Here is a 23,531-nt window from a genome sequence, read left to right as displayed (position 1 = left end):
TACCTTGAAGTGTAAACTTGTTTAATAAACCATATCTTTCATTTTCGATTTTTAATTCACGTAGTCCGGGAACTTTCCGGACAAACTGTGTATATGTGAAATGTTTGTTCTCATCATTACTGCAGATTTCAATTTTTATTGATAGTAAAATCGTAAATAAAACTTCGAGTGTGTTATCGCATTCCGTGATGCTGTCAGTTATATATATGATAAGTTTTGTGTGAAAATTTCCAGGATGATGAGTTCCGTATTGACAGGATAAAAGCGATTGATTGAGAAGAGACAGAAAAATATAAGAGAGCTAACATTAGCGGAAACGTAAATAAACGGCTAAAATCTGAAGTAAAACACAGAGGATTAGAGAAAATATCCCAGTATTAACTTGGATTTTTTTATAATTTTAACAACTCATCAGAAAAGAACTAAAAAACAAGATATAGTATACTGTTTTGCTACAATATATTTCAGATATTTTTTGGGGGAATTACAGTTTTTCCATTTTTGCAGAAGCAGAGAATCTGGATCTTTCTGCGCAAAAATTACAATTTTTTCATTAATTAAAATCTTAAATTGAGCTTTCCTTTCATTAATTTCAAGATAAAAAAATTTACTGTAAAAACTCGACTGTGCTTGCTTCAACATTCAACATTCTATAATAAATCGCGATCGTATGCAGACCAATCACGTGACTACGCTAAGGTTACTGATCTTGCTCATGTGATTACGATATATATTTATATATTACATATAAATATAGAATGTTATATATAATATATATATATTCTCTTTTTTACTCTTTTTCCTGTGACCTTACTTTAGTCACGTTTTCAAAGACACGTGACTTTAGTCGTGTTGTTTTTCCTCCCCTTTCTATTTTTCGAATTTGATTTTCATGCGTTATTTCTGACATGTCTCATATGTGTATTATATGGTTTTGTAAGACGTATATACTAGCTGTCATCGCGGTGACAAGTTGTGTTCATTGACACATGTTAAAATAAAAATAATAATAGCGCGCGCGCGTCTGTCATCAAAAAATTGATGTAAAATTATTGCAAACAAGCTGGAAATCGTTCTAAAAATTGTGTGTACATATGTGTGTACAGTTAAAAATTTAGACTATTCTGGTATAACCGCGACCGAACGCGGTGACATTTTCAGTGCCAGCTGCCGCGTGTCATATTGCACGATGTCGCACATCGATGTCGTCCGACAAATTGCGAAACCACAAATTCGCAGCGACTTTGTGTAACATCTCTCCGGGTTAGTGCGGGCGGGCATCGTGGGTGTCCGACTGTAATTCCCTCTTGTGTGCGTTCGCGATCTCTTCCCTCTTCCTCCGCATTTGGAAGCGTTCTGTTTCTGGCCGGTGACGCCACGGCGTTTCTTTCGTCGATTTTTTTCTCTTCATCGTTTCTTTCCTTCTTTCGTTCGTAGAGCGCACATGTCGCGGCGAACAATCGCGTTCGAACGGGAAAAATCGAGAATACGCGACGAATATGCGTCTGTCGTTCTCATCAGCGTTTTTTAATCTTTTCGCTGTATGTCGGCGACCCAATTATGCAGATAACTTTTTTTTTTTTTTTCATTGTATTCTAATGACTCGCGCATTTTCATAGGCACGTCACAGATATTGCCGTTCCAGTTCGCGAGTTACGTTTCAAAAAGTTAGATTTCAAGTTGTTTAGCATTTGTGATCGACTGAATTTCAGTAAGTTCGGTAATTTAAATAAGAAAAGAATCAAGGGGAATGGAGAAAAGAGTTGTTGAAGCATTAAAATTCTAAAATGTCATACTGAATAGTAATTTTTTTTTTTTTTTACACGTGAAACTTCACTAATACATCGGATTTTCCGCCTGAATTATCTATTGATTATTATTCCATTAAAATTTAACGATAATCATCGCGCGCACTGGCAAATCCGTGTCGCGAACTTTTAATTAAAACAGAGGGAATCGCATGTAAAGAAACTAATTACTGTTGTAATTGGTTTAGCCGGGAGTAGCACGTGCGGAAAATATGGATAGAGTTACCGCGGTGGTGGAAAACATATAACGGCGGTACAAAAATAATTTTCGAAAATTAATTAATATGTAATTAATACATATTTGAATCCCCCCGAGAGTTTATATAATATCGAGTTATTTAATTGAGTTTTTAAAATGCAATTTTAATTTACACGCTTCTCTATAATAAAATATCAAGTCTTTGTTTGATGCATTATATATATATACTCACTCGGTAGCCCTTTTCTCCGGTAGCTCCATATTCTCCGCCAGCTCCTTTCTCGCCTTTGGGCCCGGGAGGTCCGTCGGGTCCGATATCACCTGGAGAACCTTCCGTTCCTTGAGGCCCAGCTATTCCAGGATATCCCGGCTGTCCTTTTATTCCAGTACAGTTGCATTTGTACGAGTCTTTGCAGATCTGGAACACATTGCATTATTTGTTAAAGAGTAATTTGTGAGAGTTTATACGTAGCCTGAAAGAACGTATAAACGCGTCAAAAGAAGAATCTTAAAAAATCTTTCTCTCTGAATATATTTTTAATCTCAGTGCACGCTAAAAGAAAATTACGTGAATTTGTGATAAAATTGCGTTTGTCTCAAATGGAAATAAAATATATCTGCGACAAATCTCGTTGTCGCGAGAGTTGCGATAAAAATTCATTAAAAATGGCTTTGTTATATCGTTAAAAAAAAACAAAATCGGGATTGAGAACAGGAACCGCTGGAGAGGAAGAGCACGTTGATTGACACCAGTGGCGCGATCGAAATTTCTGACCGACATATTCGAAATAATCGCAAGAAATTGTTGTTTTTTTACCTTTGTTATATCTTCGTAATAAAACGTAATGTTGCTTCTGAATAACAAAAAACGGTTCGAAAAATAATCTACGTCTATTTCTAGTTGGAGAGAAATAGTATCACAGAGATAAACAATTATCAGTGCTTTTCTCTTCCGCGGTGTCATCGAGCGGTGTCGCAAATATTTGTCAATTCTTCACCAATCTGTGCTATCTCGCCCAAATTCACGAATTAATAATAACGCGATAATCCCGCGACTACGCCAGTGGATTACGAAGGCCGCGTTCTATTTGAATAACGTGGAAGAGGACGAAAACGGAATCGTGCTTCCACACATTTGCCTTGTAGATGAAAGTTCTGCTTGTGTCAACGACGCACTTCGGGACCGACCAGGGTTTCAAGGAACCTTCGCAACACCCGTGTACCCGACCCGTGCACGGCGCCGCCGTTCCTTTTCTCCCTTTCCTCGCTTATCTCTCTGCACGTGCTACTCACTTTTATTCCGTAGCTTATGGCTTATCGTTGTCTCAGAATACGATTTGCAACATATTTTTCTGAAGAAATATCGCAATTGATAAAAACAAAAAGTTGAAATGAAAAACACAAGCGAAAAAGACACGCTAATGAACGTCTATTTTCGGCAAGTTAATTTTGATATAATATACAAAATAACATTTTGAAAATATACAAAGTGTTGTCAATTATAATTTTTCTATCAATAAAAGTTTTTTCTACGATAAACGAAGAATTTTCTAACGAACGAACATGTTTTGCGAGACTTTTTAATCTGAAAGCTCGGACGTATTTCAAGGTTATTGTTAACTTATGCAATGATATAAGCGCTGCCGCATAATCTCAATGTCGTCATTACGTCGCTGCGAAGGACGGTGTCGTTCTACTTAAATATCGTGGCGGAGAAGATCCGGGAATGCAGTTATCGTATCGCGATAGAATAAGAGCAGAGAGTTGAAATTTTTCCTCCAATTTTCACACTCGGAGAATTACACGTTCTTATCATTGAATTTCCGTCCTACATCGAACACACGTTGCAAATATAAGAGCAAACAAATTTGATTTGTCGCAACAAGTGTTGAAGAAACAAACAGTTCAATTATCTTCAATGATAAGCGAAGAAGAGAGAGAAAAACGTCGAAAACTGTCTAAATCTGCGTAGTCTCGCTGCTTGACGAGGCCGTCCACGTGCACGCATTATCCCGGTAATATCAATATTGCGTCGTGAGCGTAATTCGTGCAATTAACTTAAGTGCGTAGAACCGCTCTCGACGCGGTTTCTTCTGGCAATCTCGGCGCACGCGCGTATAATTTCGAGTTCTTCTTCTTCTTCTTGTTCTTCTTCTTCTTTTCTCGAGTCCCCTCGTGATTTTGATCTTCTTCTCTTTTTCGAAGAAGAACGCGCGTGTTTCGGTTTGCGATTTAATATAAAAAAATGGAAAAAAAAACAGAAGAAAGAAATATATTTCGCTGATTGACGAAGTCCCCTCGTATTTCGTTCTCTCACTCTTTGTTTTTTTTTAATTTTTTGTCATATTTTTTCATGTCTGGCGGAACGTTCGATCGCTCCGACCTCGAGCAAACGATATATCCTACCAAATATGTAACGCAGGCGGCGCCTGTCCCCGTAAGCATCGGCGACAATGACGTAACCATCGAGCACAGCCCCGCGGAGGAATCGCGGCGCACAGCTACGCCGTGACATAATTTTGCGATTACGCGCGCTCGAGAGGGCGATCCGTCGGGAATTATGCCTCGTTTGTGCGTCGCGTCACGCAAGAAGAGACAAGGCGTACCTCTCTCGCCAAAACGTTCCGATTTTGCTGCTTGCGTCTCCATCCATCAGACGTGAATGTAGATCATCGGCGCGAACACCGCTGCATTGAATCGGATCTGAACTGGGATCTATCGGTTTATACATTTTTTTTTCGCGAAAGCCACACATTTACTTTTTAGTTTACTTTCGCGAATATTTTGTTAATCCCTTCACTATTCGTCAAATCGACGAATTTGTTTTGCGAGATTTGCAACGTGGGGTTCGCAACTACGCAAAACTGACACGGCGCGCGTGTAATAGAAACGCGGGACCGAGTCAATCGATGACGAGTAGGCCGGTGTGCGTTTTTTTCGTCGAAAAATTCTCTCTTAGCTAAAAAATAAATAATCCAACCGAACTAAAACCGCTCAAAGCGCGCCGCGGCAAAAGGGTCAGGCAGAAGAATTCTCGGAAACAAATATGACAGTAAGTGGAAACAATTCGGCTGAACAATATGTCAAAGGTAAAGTCGTGTGGGGTTGACGAATTAAAGTTAGAGATTAAAGGACAAGTTGTGTTGATTAGACTAGTGTCACGATCACTGTTGTGTGGTCAAGGTTTCCTTCTTCTCTCTTTATCTCAGTAGAAATTACTATTGCAGTATAAAAAGTTTCCCCCGACTCATCTGCTTTTCGCGGAAGTCGCGCTTCTGAGATTTGTCGCGCTGTTTATTTCGCGTTGCCTCGCTATTTAATATCAATAAACTTATGGATCCAGGCTCTCGACAAGCTCGTTTGTTTTCCGCACAAACATATACGCATGAGGAATACGGCGAAGTTCCATATGGCTCTTTTACGTTTGAGAGAAAACCGCCTGACGCAATCGCCGCGCCGAGAGAAAGACCAGTGTGGTAAGTGTAAGTACACGAAGTATAAGTAAGTACACGAAGGCCTCTTCTTGTTCGCGGTGATGTACACGTGCTTGATAGATTTAAGTGCGGGGTTATACTTATACGTCGGTGCGCGGGGTTTCGTCGAACGCGCGGCGGACGTTTACGCGAGCCGCCGTTCCAAATATTTAGGCTCGCGCGCGCGTAAGGTTCGTGAACCCCTGTGTGATTCCAAATTTACACCATTACGATACGCGCGTTCCCCTTTACATCGACAACTTCAATCTCGCGTTTCAGAACACCGTTTCGCCCGGCGAGATTAATTCTATTTTTGTTTAAGAAAGAAATTGCTCTTTAAAACGCGAAGAATCGAACGATTTGGAGAAAATTGTTATATATACGCCAAAGAAAACACATTTGAAGAACCAATTTAGGTCGGCGAATTGAAGAGCAACGTGACAAAAAAAAATACGGTTTTTAAAAATCGTGCGCTCTATTTTTATGTTTAACGACTCGTCTGACGACGCGCAGGTGGATTCTTACGAAGCGTGGTTCTCCAGACGAAACCAGGAAGTGCTTGTGACGATAAAGTCGTTTATACAAAATTATCCGCAGTACGTGCGTCTCGATACCATTCTCGATTAGTCGTGGCTCGCCACCACCGAGACCGACGCGACGCCCTCAACAATTGTACGTGTAAGCGCCACGATAACGATAATGCGCACTTCGAACCTTGCGGCTTCGCCGCAAAATGGCCTGCTCGCGAGAGATCCGACTCGAGTTCCGCAAAGGATCAACAGGTGCGTTTCGATTAAACAAGACGAATAAACCCGATGTTGGAAAATTCGCATTATCGGTATAATTTTTTAATTAAAAAAAAAAAAGCGAAATTTTTCAAGCAGAGCAAACGATAATAAATGACTCTGTATAGAGTTTAATTTACAAGCCGAAATTTGTCCGCATGTGAAATTACGTAACTGTGTTTGTATCTTACAATCTTCTCTCCAGAAAGAATATTATTAATAATAATTAATAAAGAGAGCAATTTGTGACACGCGTATTGCATAAATTCCACGGTATTAAACGTTTTAAGAGACACGAGAGTTTAAATTATGGAACTAGTACTCGCAGAAATTAATTTTTATCACCAAAAACGGAGACGTCGCTGATTTATCGCGCGAGAGAGAGCCTGTCCCATGACTCGACGTATATCCGCCAGATAAATATGCAGATCGATATAATTAAAACGAAATGCACAGAGATGAAATCGCGTGGCGCAACGAAGGCGAGTCCGACGTTAAATTACGACCGCGTTTAACCGCGTAATACTTCGGCGGGACGAATCGAATATAGCCATCTCACCTGGCTCGCTTTGAGTCGCAACCCGTCTCGATTCAGTTTTGCGACCGGTTCATTTCGTGTAGCGGCCGCGATATCTTCGTGTTATCGACGCACCCAACTTTCTCGCCGCGAGTTTCGTGTCGCATTATAATCGAAATTATGCTTCGCCACGCGGAGATCGAAATATACGCTTCCCGTCCGGATTTTCAGTCGAGAAAACTCTCATTTCGAATACAATTCATTCGGATTCGCGGAAAAGATAATATGAAATTTTATACGCGACAAACCAAACCAATCGATTTATCGCGCAATATCGAATAACCCGCGTGTATTACCGTTAATTTCCTGAACAATAGTTCAATTTAAAAAAATTAAAAAACAAAAAAAAATACCGATACATGTATCTTGCATCGACAAATAACGTCGAAATAAAAAAGATCGAGACTCTTTTGAAGTCGAAGGCTCATGCGATACCGACGACGAGGGGTCCTACGAAAGGGACGGGATGATTCTACGGAATCTGCATAACGTGCAGTAATATTAAGCGTTCCCCCGACTCGAGTCTCCCCGGATGACGTCGTCGTACGCAGGAAGATACATGCATCGCTACGTCTTTCTCACCGCACCTTCTCTTCTCGCCCATCCTGTCTCTCTGCTTATCTCTCTCTCTCTCTCTCTCTCTCTCTTCCTCGTTTCGCATCCTCTCCGGTTCGGCGCATTTTTTTCTTCTCGCATCGATCTCTGCCGTCTTTCTGGACCCGGTCCTCCTCTCTTTCTCCCGACGTATCTCAGATCGTCGCTTCGAATAAAGGCTATCGCGCGCAGAAATATTTAACGACTCAAGACGCGACGTCGCACAAAAATCAATTCGCGACCCGGCAGGTTATTAGGTCCGCATGCTCCTTTTTAACTGTGTGCCCTTTTTTTTTTTTTTTTTTTTGCATTTCCTGTGTACGTCGATATGAAACGAGGACAGAAAAAAAAAAAAAAAAAAAAGAAAACGAGGGAGCTCTTCTCGATAAAAAAGGGAAGCTTGTGCATAATAAATATCGTTACCGGTGTAATTGAAACAGTCACTGAGAAAAAACAAATATAGAGTTTTAAACTTTGTCGTTGCTATTAGCGAGATTAAGAAGATGTGTGTGTGTGTGTGTGTGTGTGTGTTACACGCAAATAAAATAACAGAAATATTGATAAAATATAAACGAGTTGCGACTGATTTTTTTACGAGACATTATTTATCCTGTCGGGGATAAGTGCCAGGCAGTAGCTGACGAGATATATCGCTTTGCGCGATTATTACTCTCTTCTGTATTAGATTTCCTTTGCATTATACAGTCGAGACTTTCCAAGAGAATCATCGAGACGCACGTTCGGACTTAGGTCAGCTTATGCTGGTCGTAATCATGCGTTCGCCGAAGTGCCAGTGTGGCCCGCGCAAGTGTTGACCCCCATAGAGGATCCACATGTCTCGTGTGTAAGCGCATGGGCGCCTGCAATAAGGGATTTAATCGAGAGATGTCCGTTAGACGAGATTATAAGAACTGAGCATCAGAAAAATACCGACAATGATAAACTACAAACACAGTTTATACTTTTGTTTGTTCTTGTTGCAAACAATAAGAGAGGATATACCAGAGATGTACTAAAAGATTCTTGATAGGTTTTCAAAATTTTAAAACAGATTAAATTGTTAAGTTGAGTGCAAAAGTAAAGAGACTTTTTTAGGTCAAACAAAAAAGATATGTAAAAATATTAAATAATTGAATATTTTCTCAACCCACAAGTCACGAATAAAAATAATTTCAAATTACATAATTTAAATATCCCGAATGTAATCACGAGATATTAATAAGTAACGGTTAATCTTTGTTGAATGTCTCGTGTGTCATATTTTACATCATACACATTTTCAGTAAAAATATTCCCGACGTCATTATGCGAGAAAAAAAAAAAATCTCTGCAGACGCCCATGTGTCGGTCTTTCGCGGTTGAACGAAAAGAACCGAAGATCCTTCGTAACATCCTTGAAGGATCGATCGGGAATCTCTACAAGAATCGTGGTTAAGCCACGAGAAGTCTGATCTCGGTATCGATATCGCATAAACGATATTATCTCGCGTGATCCTTCCTGAAGAAGTACAGAAATCTGCTTGGAATATTTCCTAAGACCTGATGATGGTGAGAACGCGCGTGAGAACTTTTTATCGTATTAAAGTTTTGCTCATTTCAATTGTTTGCTAAATTTATAGAAAAATATGCTACATACGGTGCGACTAAGATCGACAATTTGGCAACATGTCGGTTGTTAAAAATCTCAAATTATTCAAGAAAACCTGCAATCTGCTAGATTTTTATTCCGAGATATTTCTCTGTCCGCGGCGTCGAAATCTCGACTCTTTAGAGTCGTATACCGGTTTCAGTTCTCGCTAACAGGAATTTCGCCGAAGGACTTGAAGGAGCGTCGCCGAGAGGGGCACACAACGTCGTTCCTTTTTATTTATACATATCGAGCATCTTTTTTTTTTTTTATACCTCGAGAAACCACATTAATTATGTTGCGCAATAAGCATTGCATAATACTTGCAAGTCTTACAGGATTTTTTTTTTTTTTTTAAACAAACACCAGACCGAAAACGCTCAACTTGGTACACACATCATGTAAGAAGATAAGAAGGTTAAAAATAATTCTTCGTGTGGCCTTGGTTAATTACTGAAATTAACTAACGCTCACAAACGGTCAATCAAATTAGCAATGAGACTATCGTTATCGCTAATGTGACGATGGAATCAAATCTACTCTTGTCTTGGGAAAACTGAAAATTTTACAACGTCTTCTTCTTCCAGACATGTGCAAACACGAATTCACATTATTTAAAACAAATTTTCACAGACGTGAAAAAGGATGTGCATCTCTTTTCACAATCTCACATCAGTCTCCAATTTCGGACAAATAATTCGGTTTATTTTTTTTCATATTGATTTTACTTGTAAAACTTGATCTTTCTTCCTGGCCCTTAAACTTTAATACATCAAACTATAATATACTATCTCTCTCTCTCTCTATGTTGAAAATAACAACAAAAAAATTGTATAATCGAGAACGTGTGATGAGTTTGCAGCACAACGCGCGAGATGGGATGCTGTCAATGATTTATGGTCCTCGGAGTTAACGAACACTATATACGCGATGCATGCATCGTGGCATGAAATTTTTTGTGACTCTTCTCTGTGTCGTGAAGTATTGATGACAGCATGAAATTTAACTTCGTGACAAAGGGAGAGAGAAAGAGAGAAAGAGAAAATGTTGTAAATATATTTAAAAAGGCGCGATTGTGTATTAATTGCGCATGAAAAATGATTCTTCTTGTCTGTGGAGTTAATAATTCAAATAGTTCGTTTTTGTAAATAATGATGCAATCTACAGTTTGGAAATGAAACGCTTGTGCGTAATTTGACAAAATTAAATCAAACACGAGAGCTATACCGGCTCGTTATATGTCACGCAAAGACAAAGCCACTCTGCTTGAACATCTTTTTTTCAGTCTCACGTAATTTGCGACGATTACAAGACCGTTACCCGATATCGCCTCTTACTAAGAAAAATGATTACAATTATCTGAAACAGATAGATTAGCGAGAATTGAGGAAGTTTTCTGTCAACATCGGGCAGTAAATCATGCGAATGTCGGTGCTTGATTTGCAATCCGACATTTATCCTCCATTTATTTGTGTGACATCAGATGCTAAAATAGATCGCCTCACACACAGTATCGCCGATCCGCGGGTGAAGAGCAAGGTTTTCTGTGCGTTACGCGTTGCGTAAACGCACGATTGCACGCGGCAGCGAATTTCATCCATCAGCGTTTCCATCCAATTTTAATCATTCGCACGCGTGCGTTTCCATTACGGGTCGAATGTCAAGTTTATAGAGTTTACAACGCTTTTATTTTGCCCGCGGTTTTAATCGCGACGCGACGCCTCCGTCGACTGACCGTCGACGACCCGTGTCGCGATTTCGCAAGTGCAAGGATTTATCAGCCGTACGATCGGATTCAGGGACGCTGGATTGTGTCCTCGTGTCGGCGATTCGATGTGAAATCGATACCGACCACTTCATTTTACCACTTCACATGTACATATGTTGATCAACATGTGTGTTATGATTGTGGTCGTATATCAGTGGCAAGATAAACTCGACACAAAAATTGACACAATTTTAATGGCCGAGGCGAACAGTACAATCTTCAAGAGAGTAAATATTTACTACAACATTTATTTTATTGCATTTCTTCTGAATTCAAACAGATAGAAAACAAAAATGAAAACCTGAATGTTTAGATATGATACTCTAAAAATATTTTTCACCCGATAAATCTATATAAAATTTATCTCAGACGTCACTCTCTTATCTCCTGATAGGTTACAATTCTATAATAATCGTCAAAGTGTCGGGAGACAAAAATGTTTACGTAACAAAGTTAATCGAAAGAAAATTACAAAAAGATAACATTTCATCTTCGCATAGCTATTGTTGCATCACGATCCTCATTTCCCTTCCCTTTTGGTTTTTTTGTTTTATTTATTTATTTTTTTTTTTAATGCAACAAAATGCTTTTCAACAGCTTCTTCTATTCGACTTTAATTTATCGGCGACACGTGAACGAGAAAAATATCTCGCGTAGTATACCGTGCTTATATCGTGTCACTGGATATATCGACTGCCGCGGAAATAGAAACGGATATGCAGCCGCCCTATTTTTGGGGGGCCCCGTAATCGATATCCGGGGATTGCGTACAACGCCGCGAGTAGAATCCTCGAATCGTCCCGCTGAGAAGTTAATCGTTCGCACAAGCCCGAGAACGTGACATAAACAATCGTTTTTTCTCGCACGGACGACAAGCGTCGTAAAGATGAGCAATGTTGTTTCCGAGATTGTTAGAGCGCGAGACAATTCAACACGGGGTCTGAAAAATCTTTGTTGACGCGAAGAAAATGGCTTGTTATTTTCCGCATTTGTGGAATTGAGTTGTTTTTTTAAAAGTATGAGTTTTAGATGATTAAAATCGACGCGTAAAATTAAGTACAGTTTATCTTTCAAACATTAATAATTAATGTCACTCTGTTTTTTTTTAATAAACTCAATTAGTTGGAAATATGATGTTAAACAAATGTGTTTTTTTTCAAACTTTAGAATATAAATAATTATCTCTTTCTTATTCTCTGTCTCTCTCTTTCTCTTTTATTTCTCCTTGATATATAAATGATAAATTTCTGAATATTTCTGACCACAAAAATCGTATTCTGAACGCGATAAAAGAATTTTATTGAAATTACGATCGGGAAAATTCTGGAGCTGTCCGTACTCGAAAAACGGCTTTCCAGACATGAGCAATACTATTTTAAAGTGTTCCAGGTCACCTACCCACGAAAGTGTTAAAATCCTTCTCCGGGGCAGCGCGCATGATTCTTACGAAAATAGATTCCCCGGTCGTGTATAAACCGATTACTCCCGAGGGAAACCATTCCTCTTCTGAGAAGAAGAGGCGGCGTTTGACGTATTTCCCGGTCATACGATCGGATTCAGGGTTTTCAGATTACAAAAAAAAAAAAAAAAAAAAAAGAAAAGGAGTCACGATCAGCAGCTTACGGATTCGCCGGATCGATCCGAGAGAGTAGGCACTACACATCGTGCCTAACCCCTTGAACTCGCGCAACTTCTTCGCCGATAGCGTGTATCGAGGTTACTTGTTTCGTAAGAGATTATTGCGTCCACCCTTGAGTGTCCCACATAGATCGGATAAGATACTTCCGACCGAATTGGAGCGTCCGACCGCGAATTCGGCTAAAAGCTCATTCGTTACTATCTCCGCTCAATTTCTCGTCTAATTAAGCGGAACAAAATCTTGTGAGAATCAAAACTGCGATTGTATAAAAACAATCATCAAAAATTACCAAGTTTTTCCAACTTTGTAAATAACAAATTAAAAACTGAAAAAATAAAAATAAAAATAAAAATTTAATTGATGGTACAAATTGATAGTATAAATAGCGAACTTGCATCACGCATCTTTAACACAGTGCTTTTTCTCGTATCTGAATGCGCACTGCACTAATGAATAAAGGGACTCTGTCCACCAATCTCTGACATTAGACAGAACGCTTGTATTAATACCGGTTTTATACCGAAAGATTCTTCTCTCATTCTCAAGCAATGATGCGCCTGTCGAATGACATCACGCTCTAAAGTTATAAGTTTATTATAAACGTGAATGAAACAGTTCACAGCGTGATAATCGCTCATAAGAGAAGAAAAGAGAGCGAACGAGGGAGACAGAGTGAGAGAGAGAGGGAGAGAGAGAGAAGAGCCGGGAGCTCGGGGATGAAGAAAGATAGACCATTTATGGTTATTCCGATAACCCGCTACACCCTAATCGCATACGTGCGCTTCGCTCGGCTCGCTCGTCACGAATTCTCGATGTGCGTGCACGAAGAGAAAAAGAGACGAAAACATGAATCGACGGCCCATGAATTTAATGAACCGAGTTTATCGCAACCGAGCCGACGTCCGGCGAAGCCTATTCGGTAATGTTTTTTTTATCGAATGGCAAAGACGGTGAATTTCATGAAACTGAAGAATATTGAGAGATGTTTCATAAGCGACTGGATATTAAAATTACAGAGAGAAAGAGAATTCAAATTTATAAATCTCTATAATAAAGTTTTTCAATTTATCCGATGTTACTTTTCGCGTTTTTATAGAAATATATGCAAGATTCTCTTTATTAAAAGATTCGACGTCACAATTTCTCCTGAAACGACGTGGAATCAAGCATGTAACGCGGTCACGAAGCTAAAAGCCTCATCATTCGCGAGCATTTAATTTATGCGACGAATAACTTATTTGGCATGATAACGTCGAGATCTCATTTTGCGGAAAATGAAGAAGATTGTCACGTGGTATATTATTTGATGGTACGAGGAGATAATAATTTCTCGATTTAGAAGTTTAAAGAGAGATACAGATCTTGTCGTCAAACGCGCGTCTCGAGCGCGCGAGTTATTGCGAGCTCGGTCTTGTTTCGCGCAGCAGCATCCGCCTCGAAACGGCTTCGGGGAATTACATTATCGCGCGTTTATCGCTCGCAATGAAGCGTTTACACGCGGCGAAATAAATGTTTGCGGCCAGCGAAAGTAATATATCAGCAAAAGAGTTCGGAGTTGTGCGTGTTAAATAACACGCGCGTTTTAAATTATCGAGAAGAGTCTTGCGATTGCGCGAGAATTTCAGATTACGCGACCGAATCTTCTCGCTTTTTATACATCTTATGGTCGTAGAAAAAAAAAAAAAAATGTACGATACGATATTGATGCAAATATGTACTGTGGAAATTTCGGCAATTGTACGTTCTTTTTTTTTTTTATAAACGAATAAAACATGATTTGTTAGTTAGTTTTTCTTTCTCTCTTTCTCTCTTTATATATATATATGTATATATCTCATTCGCTACATTTGGTAATTATTACGAGCGAGTGCTAAATAAATGGGAAACGCTAGAATTTAAGTTGGCGTAACATCTCGGGGAATGCAATGTGACAGGATATCAAACTGTCGCAAAAGGCTTCGCAGCTGCGCGAAACACAGCACGCTCCAAATCATAACACGTATAATTAATTGAACGATCATTCATCGAATTGACCGAAGCCTTTCATTCATGCTTCCAGTCAGTAATCTTGGAGCTCTATCATTCACGGGATATCGCCCACACGCCGCCGCATGAGATGCATCTACCAGCTGGAGCTTCGTGTTGCGCATCAGAGAGATTTTCGGATCAGAACAATTCACTAAAAACTTCCCGACCGAAATTCCAACCGAAGATATTGTTGTATTTTTGAATTTTTATGAAAAATCATAAATCTTAATTGCCGCATGCGAAACTCGCTATTTATAAATAGATTTATATTCTAAATATTTGTTGTAAAAATCAGAAATAAATTTGTGAATTTTAAAGAAGGAATTTCATTGCTTTCGAAACCCATTTTAGGATGACGATTCGGAAGTGTTTAATTTATGGCATAATTTGACTCGAGACTGACGTACAGATTTTCGAAAATATCATTAGATCTCGAGCCGACATTTGATTAGTCGCGCGGTACGAGTTAGACGTCTATCAACAGCGTTAACATCTGTTTACATTACTATTACTCATAATAGGGACCAATATCGCGCGTGATGCAAATTAGTGTTTGCAGTCGCCTTGGGAACATTATTCCACGCCTGCGGTTTGTTATATGTGTATAAACGAGCGTCGCACGTATGACATCATATATTCCGAAGACATTTAACACATACGTATGTACATGTCAGTGGCCACTATCGATCGCTTTTTCTGCTTCCATCCTGACGCGCTGAACATATGGAACGTGTTATGTACGACAGTAATACGGAAGAAAGAACACGGAAGAAAGGCACGTGTGTGCGATTCATGTTCGATCATGTAATCGATTACAGAGAGTTCTATTTATTATGTAACATATTCTCTTTGAAGAGACCGGTAAAAAAATATTTCAAAAAGAATTTCCATAAATGAAAAAAAAAAGACTTTATTTCATAAATTGTGTAAAAGAATTGAGGCAAAAATTTTTAATTAAATTTTCTTTGCGCCTGAAAGTTATTTTCGAAGCTGTTAAAAATAAACAAACATAGATCTTTCGGCTACAAATAAAAATAGAAATGCCGTTTGAGTAATTGCGATCGCTTTCATGGATCGCACGCGCGTGTGCGATAATGACAACATCGCGTGATGTCATTGACAATCATCGCGCCTACATTGTCACTATGGTGACGAGACGATAATAGCTACGTCAACCCGCCGAAGCTGATTTGTTAACAATCGTGAGGTAATCCACCGTTATTCTTTTGGTTGCAATCAAACGAGTCAACTCTTCTACTTGTTTTGAGTTAACTCTGAAAATAGTCAGAAGTCTCTCGAGCGATTCGAATTTCGACAAAAATAGTTCTCAGTACAAGCAAACTTTATGTTCCCGGCGCTGGAATCGTAAAACTGCGGGGTAATACGTGCTATCCTTAGCACACAACAACAAGTCTTTAGCACTCCGAACTAATCCAACAGATGGGATTTTAATGGATTGTAATATTTTAAATTTCATTAGAATGGATAATTAAAGTTCTCGGTGTGTGTCTCTAATTTCGAAAATTTAAAATAACAGACGCTTTCGAAAACTATTTATAAATTGAATGAATATTATTTCCTCAAGAATATTACGAAAAAGTAAGAAAGGATGCAAATGCACATCGCACGCTCGAACGCGCGACACATGAAAGCTTGATGTTATCTATTCTTAAAGTCTTAATTATTGGATGCATATGTAAAACTAGTTATAAAATTTGCAAGTGCATACGTTCTCGGATTCTTGTAATATCAGTTAACGATGTGGGCGCGTTCGGATGATCTCAGTTTTCAGCTTATAGAGACAAACGTGTCATTGAAGTTACAAGTCGTTTATCTATGCTTTCTATTTTACGTTTTATGTGTGTGTGAGATCGTCTTTTTAAATCAATTATATACACGCGTAACCACGGCGATACTTTGCGTCTCTACGCAACTATGTTTCGCGTGATAATAAGAACAATCGAACGACTGTGAGATCTTAAACGTTAAAAAATCCCTCATAAAAAAGCGAGAGTAAATAATGACAGAAAAGCGATTTTGACAGTTCGTCGTATACGTAGAGAAAATTAAAAACGTGACTATATATATATATATAAGGTAACGTGAGTGTAATTTATATTATATATAACATTAAATAATATATATTATACATATAATTTATTATATATTTATAATATTATACTTTATATTGTATTATATGTATTATATACATACTACAGTAAAAGATCACTGACCTTGGTCACGTGATTACGTATATATATAAAGTAACAGAAAAATAAAAGAGTAACAGAACAATCAATAAGAGTCTATTACAATCTGGCAATAAATTAATTTAAAGCGTGCGATGTCACTTGTTCATGTAATTGCACTAATTAAGCCTATAATAATCGAATATGTTAAGCAAAAAGCTTGTGAAAATCTTTGGAACTGTTTATATAATTTCAAAAAATTCAATTTGTCAATCAATGAAAATGATAAAAATAAATATTGTATAATTCTTTTTAATGAAGTTTGTGTACTTAGATATATAGATTGATCTAACTGCTGATTGGCGATCTATTTTGAAATAACAGATTTTAGATTGTTGAATGATGTCACATTTTGAACGATGACGCGAATATGTCGTTGACCGCTAATGACTTTTCCTTTCTTCGCGGTGACGCATTCCACATTATGTCACATGTTGCCTAGACAAGTGCACCACCGAGATTCCCTTACAGACACGAAATGTAACGGCTGTTACGTATCAGTCCGCGTAGCCGCCTATGTCCATTTACGTTTATCAGATATCATCGCGCGGCGGGAAGATTAATGACAATGCGTGTGGACAATGTGTTTGGGTTCAATTACATGAAAACGTGATGTCATTCAATGGAATGTTGAAATGCACTGTTCTATCCAATAGAGCGGATTAAAGTTGTATTTGTCATTTGACACTTAAATCGTATCGGGATAATTGTATAGTTCAGATGTGAACACGCGAGAGCATTAACATCTTATCAAAAGCTCAATGGAACGTTGAAACGCACCGTTTTATCCAATAGAACGAATTAAAGTTTGTATTTGTCACTTGACATTCGAATCGTATCGCTACTGTGGAGTTTCAGAGAGATACGAAAGAGAGAGAGAGAGAGAGAGAGAGAGAAAGAGAGAGAGAGAACTTTGACATCTTATCGAGAACTGCAATTTAAATTCCGCTTTGCGCACTATCACACGTGCGGTAAATCTCGTGACAATAGAGAGAACGGAGGAGTCTCCGCGCGAGCGTGTCCCAAAGTAGAATTACGTATCACACCCGCCGACTTCCGCGGTGATCGCGTGGGCGGAAACTATTTTACATATGTATGTATTCCACGGGACGTGCGTGAAGTTTGAACGGACACATTTGGGGAAACCACGCAATATATAATATATTGTATTTCGAAAATAATGAATCAACGCGGTGGGTGTAGCCTTAAACGTTTTGTAAAAGCGCGCTTCTCTGATTTCTGAATCCGACTTGTAAGAAACTACTTTAAGTATAACGGGCGCGCACACACAGACATTCACACGTGACGAGACGAGATGGGAGTAGATGCTTCGTCTGATGCTCCGTCGTGTTTCAGAGCACGAACTACTGCATCATCCCGCAATAATTGTCTTCTTTCGTAGAACAACAGGAAAGCCTTATCGTTATCGCGGCAGCCGCGGAGAGAGATTCATCTCTTCCTATAGTTCGTCAACCTACATAAATATTGCGGTTCGCCTCTGGAAATTATTTCTTAATATTGCCAATTGCATTTCTTTGTCGTTGAATATTTTACACTTTTTTTTTGTAAATTTATTTATTTCTTCTATTTTTTCTTTTTGCTTTTACTTATGTTTTTCAACAAGTTTGTATGAATTATGTAACTGTATTAATACGCACACATGCGTATCGTGTTATGAATTTTAGCAATTTTGTAAGTAACAAAGAAACATTTAAATAAAGCACTTCAATGTGTGTATCGATCTTTTTTGCTGAATAATTCAGTAACTAATAAAAACCTACGCGAGCAACACCTCCGACCGATCTGTTGCGTCGTACCGAAGACAAATGGCTATTACAGTTCGGGGGTGTCAGAACGGAATACGATATCTTTTACTTCAGGAATATTTCAATATAAGTTTCCAAATTTTGAAAACTCGGAGCGTGTGTAGGATAATGTCCGGTAATATTTCTTGTAGGCGTGATTCACAAATTAAACATCTATTTAAGTGTCACTATTTTATACAAGAAAGAAACTTTACGCGGTAAAATAAATATAACAAAGAGAAGACGTGCGTATATAAACAAAAAATTTGCTGAAATCTCGCTAACGGTATGTTCGATATTATGTTTCAGTTAACGCGTGAAAGTTCTTCGTGATATATTTAGTCGAAATATTGGGGGACGCGATTCTGCTCGCTACGACGCATTTCTCACGATTCTGAATGACTTTGGCAGAATGACCCGCCGCGTCCGAAGAAGAGATATAAAGGCACATAAAAACGGAGCCACCGACGACTAGGGATACCGCTTTCTCCCACCCCCTTTTCGTGCCAGGTTATTTGCTTTCATGTTTCCGCAAGACGAAGTCGTTCTTTGCTCGGGCGTCGAAATCGCCTACGTACTTGTCTACCGGGTGACTTCAACGGTACGACGGCAGGTACGATGCACACAATCTAAGAGATATACAATATTATTTTTAAAATTATAACTAAATTAGATCAAAAAGCCGTCAATTCAGCGGGTGGTAGCTGTAGTATTTTTTTTTTAATTTGAAATATTATTTTGTATATAATAATTTGAATATTATTTTATCAATATTTTTTTGTTTATGTGTGCGTACGTATATACAATAAATATTTTGTTTAATGTTACAAAAAAAAACTATTATTTGTAAGCATTGCAAATAAAACTTTAGCATAAAACCAGGCTAATTATTGTTTTGTACAAATAAACATTGCCATTATCAACAGTACATAAGAATGTACTTATAGTTAAACAAAAAAGTAAATTCTTTTGGATTTGCCAAAACCACTCTTTCTCTCTACATATAATATTTATAAAGAGAGAACGTTATATATATATATAACATTAAAGCTATTAACGTTTAACGCGATATTGCACGGCTAGAATAAAAGAGCATACCCTCTCGCGCGAAGCGTGTAAATACACGCATCGTCATCGATTAACTGGAATGCCGTAACCGTCTATTTTGCAACGAGATTATGTCAAATAGCTTGCAGTTTCAGGCTCTCGGGTTACAAACTCGACGCGCAGCGTCACGCTAATGGGTGCTTTCCACATGGGGCTCTTACATTACTATTGACTTCACGGCCGATTTAATCATCCGCTACACATCGCACGATTCTTCCTCCGATCGCGCCGGTTGAACCGGTTTATACACCACAAAATTTTGTATTAGTCAAAACGCACGTTGTGCCCGGAACGAAATTATACTGAACTTGTTCATCTACCTCCCGCGGAGCTCGTGTGAAATTTAATTTGTTCCAATGCAAACACGTAAATTAATTTTTCAGAAGGTTTTTCGTAAACGAGCCATGTCGACGCACGCGTCTTATAACCTATTTATTGTTGTAATTACAATTAAATAAATAAAAACATTGTTTTCTATACAATTTCTGTAAATTGTTTTTTTATAAAAATTCAATTCAGAAATTTCACTAAACTTAATTTCATTTAATTTGTAAAAGTTTTAGAATGTTAAAGTAATTCTGTGGTCCAATAAATCCGAACGTGGCAAGTCCCGCACGATTAGTTATTTTAATAAATAAAATATCTCTTAAAAAAAATCTGATACTCTCTTAGAGAATGAAACTTCAGATTGACAAGTGTAATTGTCGGATAAAAGCGTAATTAATCGAGCGAGTGGCCGATAATTGGGGACTGGCGATGGTATCGTTTTGGGACAGAATAAGTGGGCAACGAACCACACGTGAACATGCACGTCAATTTCACCGTCAAACGAATATTTATATCCATTGGGCAAAGGCAGCGTTTAAAGCGCTCGTTTGTCGTTCCCACGCATTGTCCGGCATGGCATGAGAGGCTGGAATTAGGTTCCGTAGACTCTATCCTAAGAACGGCATAAGTTGTCCCAGATGTGGAGCGATATCAGTCTATTCTCTCGTATGTCGTCGCTATACGTTACGTTAGCAAAACACACCTACGTTCGTTTAACATTGGAAAGATCGAGAGTTGGCGATCGCTTGGAACAATAGAGTGTCCTCTTTTATAAATGAAACAGAGCAAGAAAATGGATAACTTGCGTTCATCGAAGAATTTTAAAAAACTAAAACAAATCAAAGACAAAAATTCTAATTAATATTTTCACAAAAAAAAAACTGATTAGTAAAAATATATACAATATGATTTTACGATTGCAAAGTTTTCTAACTTCCTTTCAGAACATTTTTTTTAAACACACAATGTTTGATAATTTAATAACTAAGAGCGAATTGAATTTTGAAAATATGTTAATAAGTAAATCGAAACTTTAGCCGTTTTAAAATATTATAAGTCAAACATTGAGGAAATGAGTAAAAAGAATAATCTATCTAGGTCAAAGGTAAAATGAAGTGCGGTTGTAATTTTCACGTCACGTATTTTATGGTTCCCACAAGTAAACGTTCGGTAAAATAGCGTTGAGGTTTGCTTCTGCACAGAGAAGGGACTTTTGCAGAAATTTATCGCATTTCTTGGTGCGCATGCGTTTTTTTGGTCCTGACAGCTGATTGTCGCGCGTGAATCATCTCGTGAAGCAATAGTAAATGATGGAATGTAAAATTGAGAGAGTTATTATACTTTCTTCTGCTAGTATTATAAAATATATATCTGAATATGATTATAATATCTAAACAACTATCTAAATATTATGTAAGATTTATTACATCAAGGATTTTTATCTACCAAGTCAATTAGAATTTTAAGAAAATTAGTACAAAATTTATAAAAAATTATCTACGAGGAAAAAACTATAATTTATATACTTAATTTATATGTGACTTTGATATTTAAGAAAACTTTTAAACAACCTTACATAATTGTCGATTCCTCAATATCAGAATTTTAAGATTCAAAATGGCAGATCTAACATGGCCGATCAAAGTGCGGAAAGATTTATTTTTTTAGAAAAAAGGAAGTAACTAGATTTTAAAAGAAATTAGTTATTACATATACGCGACTGTATCAACAAAAAGAGATATATACGGAATAATCACGCGTATCACGATGGACAGTTGACCATGTGAGATGGTTATCTCAAACCGATTACGTAATTGCAACCCACATACTCGGACTCGCTTCGCAATCACGATTACAACTGGTAATATTAAAGAGAGTGAAAACAGGTAGTGTTTTGATCAACGTGCCAAGAAATTGCTGCATAGAAATTCGATGATTATGCACGCGCGATTATTCATGTGAGCTCAACAACTTCTGGTTCTCCAATTCGCTCGGACTTCGAACTCGACGAGTTTCGATCATCAGACCTTAACCCCACCACCACCCATCGAGCCCATCGCGCGCTATCTATCTTACTTCGATGCCATCCCCTAACGTTCGCGATCAATCACCTTCAGGATCATCACTCGATCGCAATTCTTCTGTTATCCCTCGCAAAAACAAAAGCACCAAGAGGGTTCCGGCACGAACCGCGAGGGAGCTGTGGCGGGAAGCACAATATAATTTCTCAAGGTCATTTGTCACTCACCACAGCCTCGGCGACCGGTATCCACGTGGCGGTGAGCACCAGTAGGGCAAGGACGCAGGTAATTCGTAGGACGAAGAGAACAAGCGACCGCGAGATGCTGCGGCTCGTGTCGCCGGTGTTGATTGTTGACGTCGCCGCGGCCCTAGGCCGCATCGTGCCGGCCTGGGGTCCTCCTCTCTGCTTCTGCGGACGATTCCAAGGGCGCTCTCACCTTTCTGCGCTGATCTCACGACCCCCGAAGAGAAAGGAGCCACCGAATACTTCTCTCCTTACCTCAAAGTGCGGCAACTTACGGTTCCCGGGTGATATATCGCGCTGGAAAACCGTACCGCTAAGCTTCGTCGTCGTCGGCCAGCCTGTCGACGCACCGCGTGTCGAAGGGCCAGACAGACGGCCCGGTTAGCCCGTCTTCTTGATCGTTCGTCGCTACACACAGACGGGCGGGATACACAAGGCAGGCCCGAAGGCGGTGGAGGAGGTGCGTGTTCTCTCTTCTCTTCTTCCTCTTTTCCGCGCCTTCTCTTTTCCTCCCTCTCTGTCTTTTTCCGTCGCTCTCTTCCCCGTCGTCTCTTGCTCTTACTTAGATGTCTCCCTTCTCTTTCTCGCTCCCTATCTCTCGGGCGGTCTGTATCCTTGCGCGCTCGTCGGACTCCCGCGGCCTCCCTGACACGGGGCCCCGCTCTACCCCCGCCGGCACACACGGTTCCAAGTTCCGTAAGCTCGGACTGGCTCGGGCCGGCAGCTCGGAACCGGCGCGACCGACACCGGTATGTTTCCTCGCAGCCGCACAACAGTCCTCGTGCGACGCGCGACCGCGCGAGCGAGCGCTCGGTCCCAGAGCAACACTCCACCACCTTCTCCTCCACCTCCTACTACTCTTCTGTGTGATTTTCTTTTCCTCCTCCTCCTCCTTCTTCTCTCTCTTTGGTTATTTCTTCTTTCGTTCCCCCTACGAACTCCGGAGAGACGGTACTCTGTGTAACTCTCCCCTTCTTCCTCTTCTGCACTCCCTCGCTCGCTTCTCTTCTTCTTCCGCTTCTCCGTCTGTTTCTTCTTCTCTTCTTCTTTCTTCTTCTTCCTCTTCCCGTCACGCGGAACCCGAGTTCAACTGAAGGCAAATCCAGGCAAGAGACTCTCCGTGATCGCCCTCGCAGGAGCGAGATGGAGGGAAAGAGAGAAAGAGGGGGATCCGATCCCCCGTCGACGTCGAGGAAAACGAGCGGGTGAAGCGAGTAAGCGCGCGCGACGTCGCCGGTCGTGGAAGGTCCGAGAGAAGTCTGCTCTCTCTTCGTCGCCT

At 39.4% G+C, this 23,531-nt stretch overlaps 1 protein-coding gene across 1 annotated transcript in view; it reads right to left on the bottom strand.

Annotated features, from left to right (window-relative positions):
* The window catches only part of LOC109851739 (collagen alpha-5(IV) chain), a 44,724-nt gene extending 21,818 nt beyond the window's left edge, over positions 1-22,906 (bottom strand). Inside the window, exons 1-2 of the mRNA XM_020422107.1 lie at positions 22,235-22,906; positions 2,240-2,425 (exon numbers count right to left, since the gene is read on the bottom strand). Coding sequence (XP_020277696.1) covers positions 2,240-2,425; positions 22,235-22,387 — 339 coding nt within the window. The 5' untranslated portion in view covers positions 22,388-22,906. The remainder of the gene's footprint in view (positions 1-2,239; positions 2,426-22,234) is intronic.
* Positions 22,907-23,531: the final 625 nt, after the last annotated feature.

The sequence above is a fragment of the Pseudomyrmex gracilis genome, unplaced genomic scaffold (genome assembly GCF_002006095.1).
Source record: "Pseudomyrmex gracilis isolate BER0280 unplaced genomic scaffold, ASM200609v1 scaffold_20, whole genome shotgun sequence".
Taxonomy (NCBI): Eukaryota; Metazoa; Arthropoda; class Insecta; order Hymenoptera; family Formicidae; genus Pseudomyrmex; species Pseudomyrmex gracilis.
Note: the sequence above shows the minus strand (reverse complement) of the source record. Positions and strands in the feature narration are given on the sequence as shown.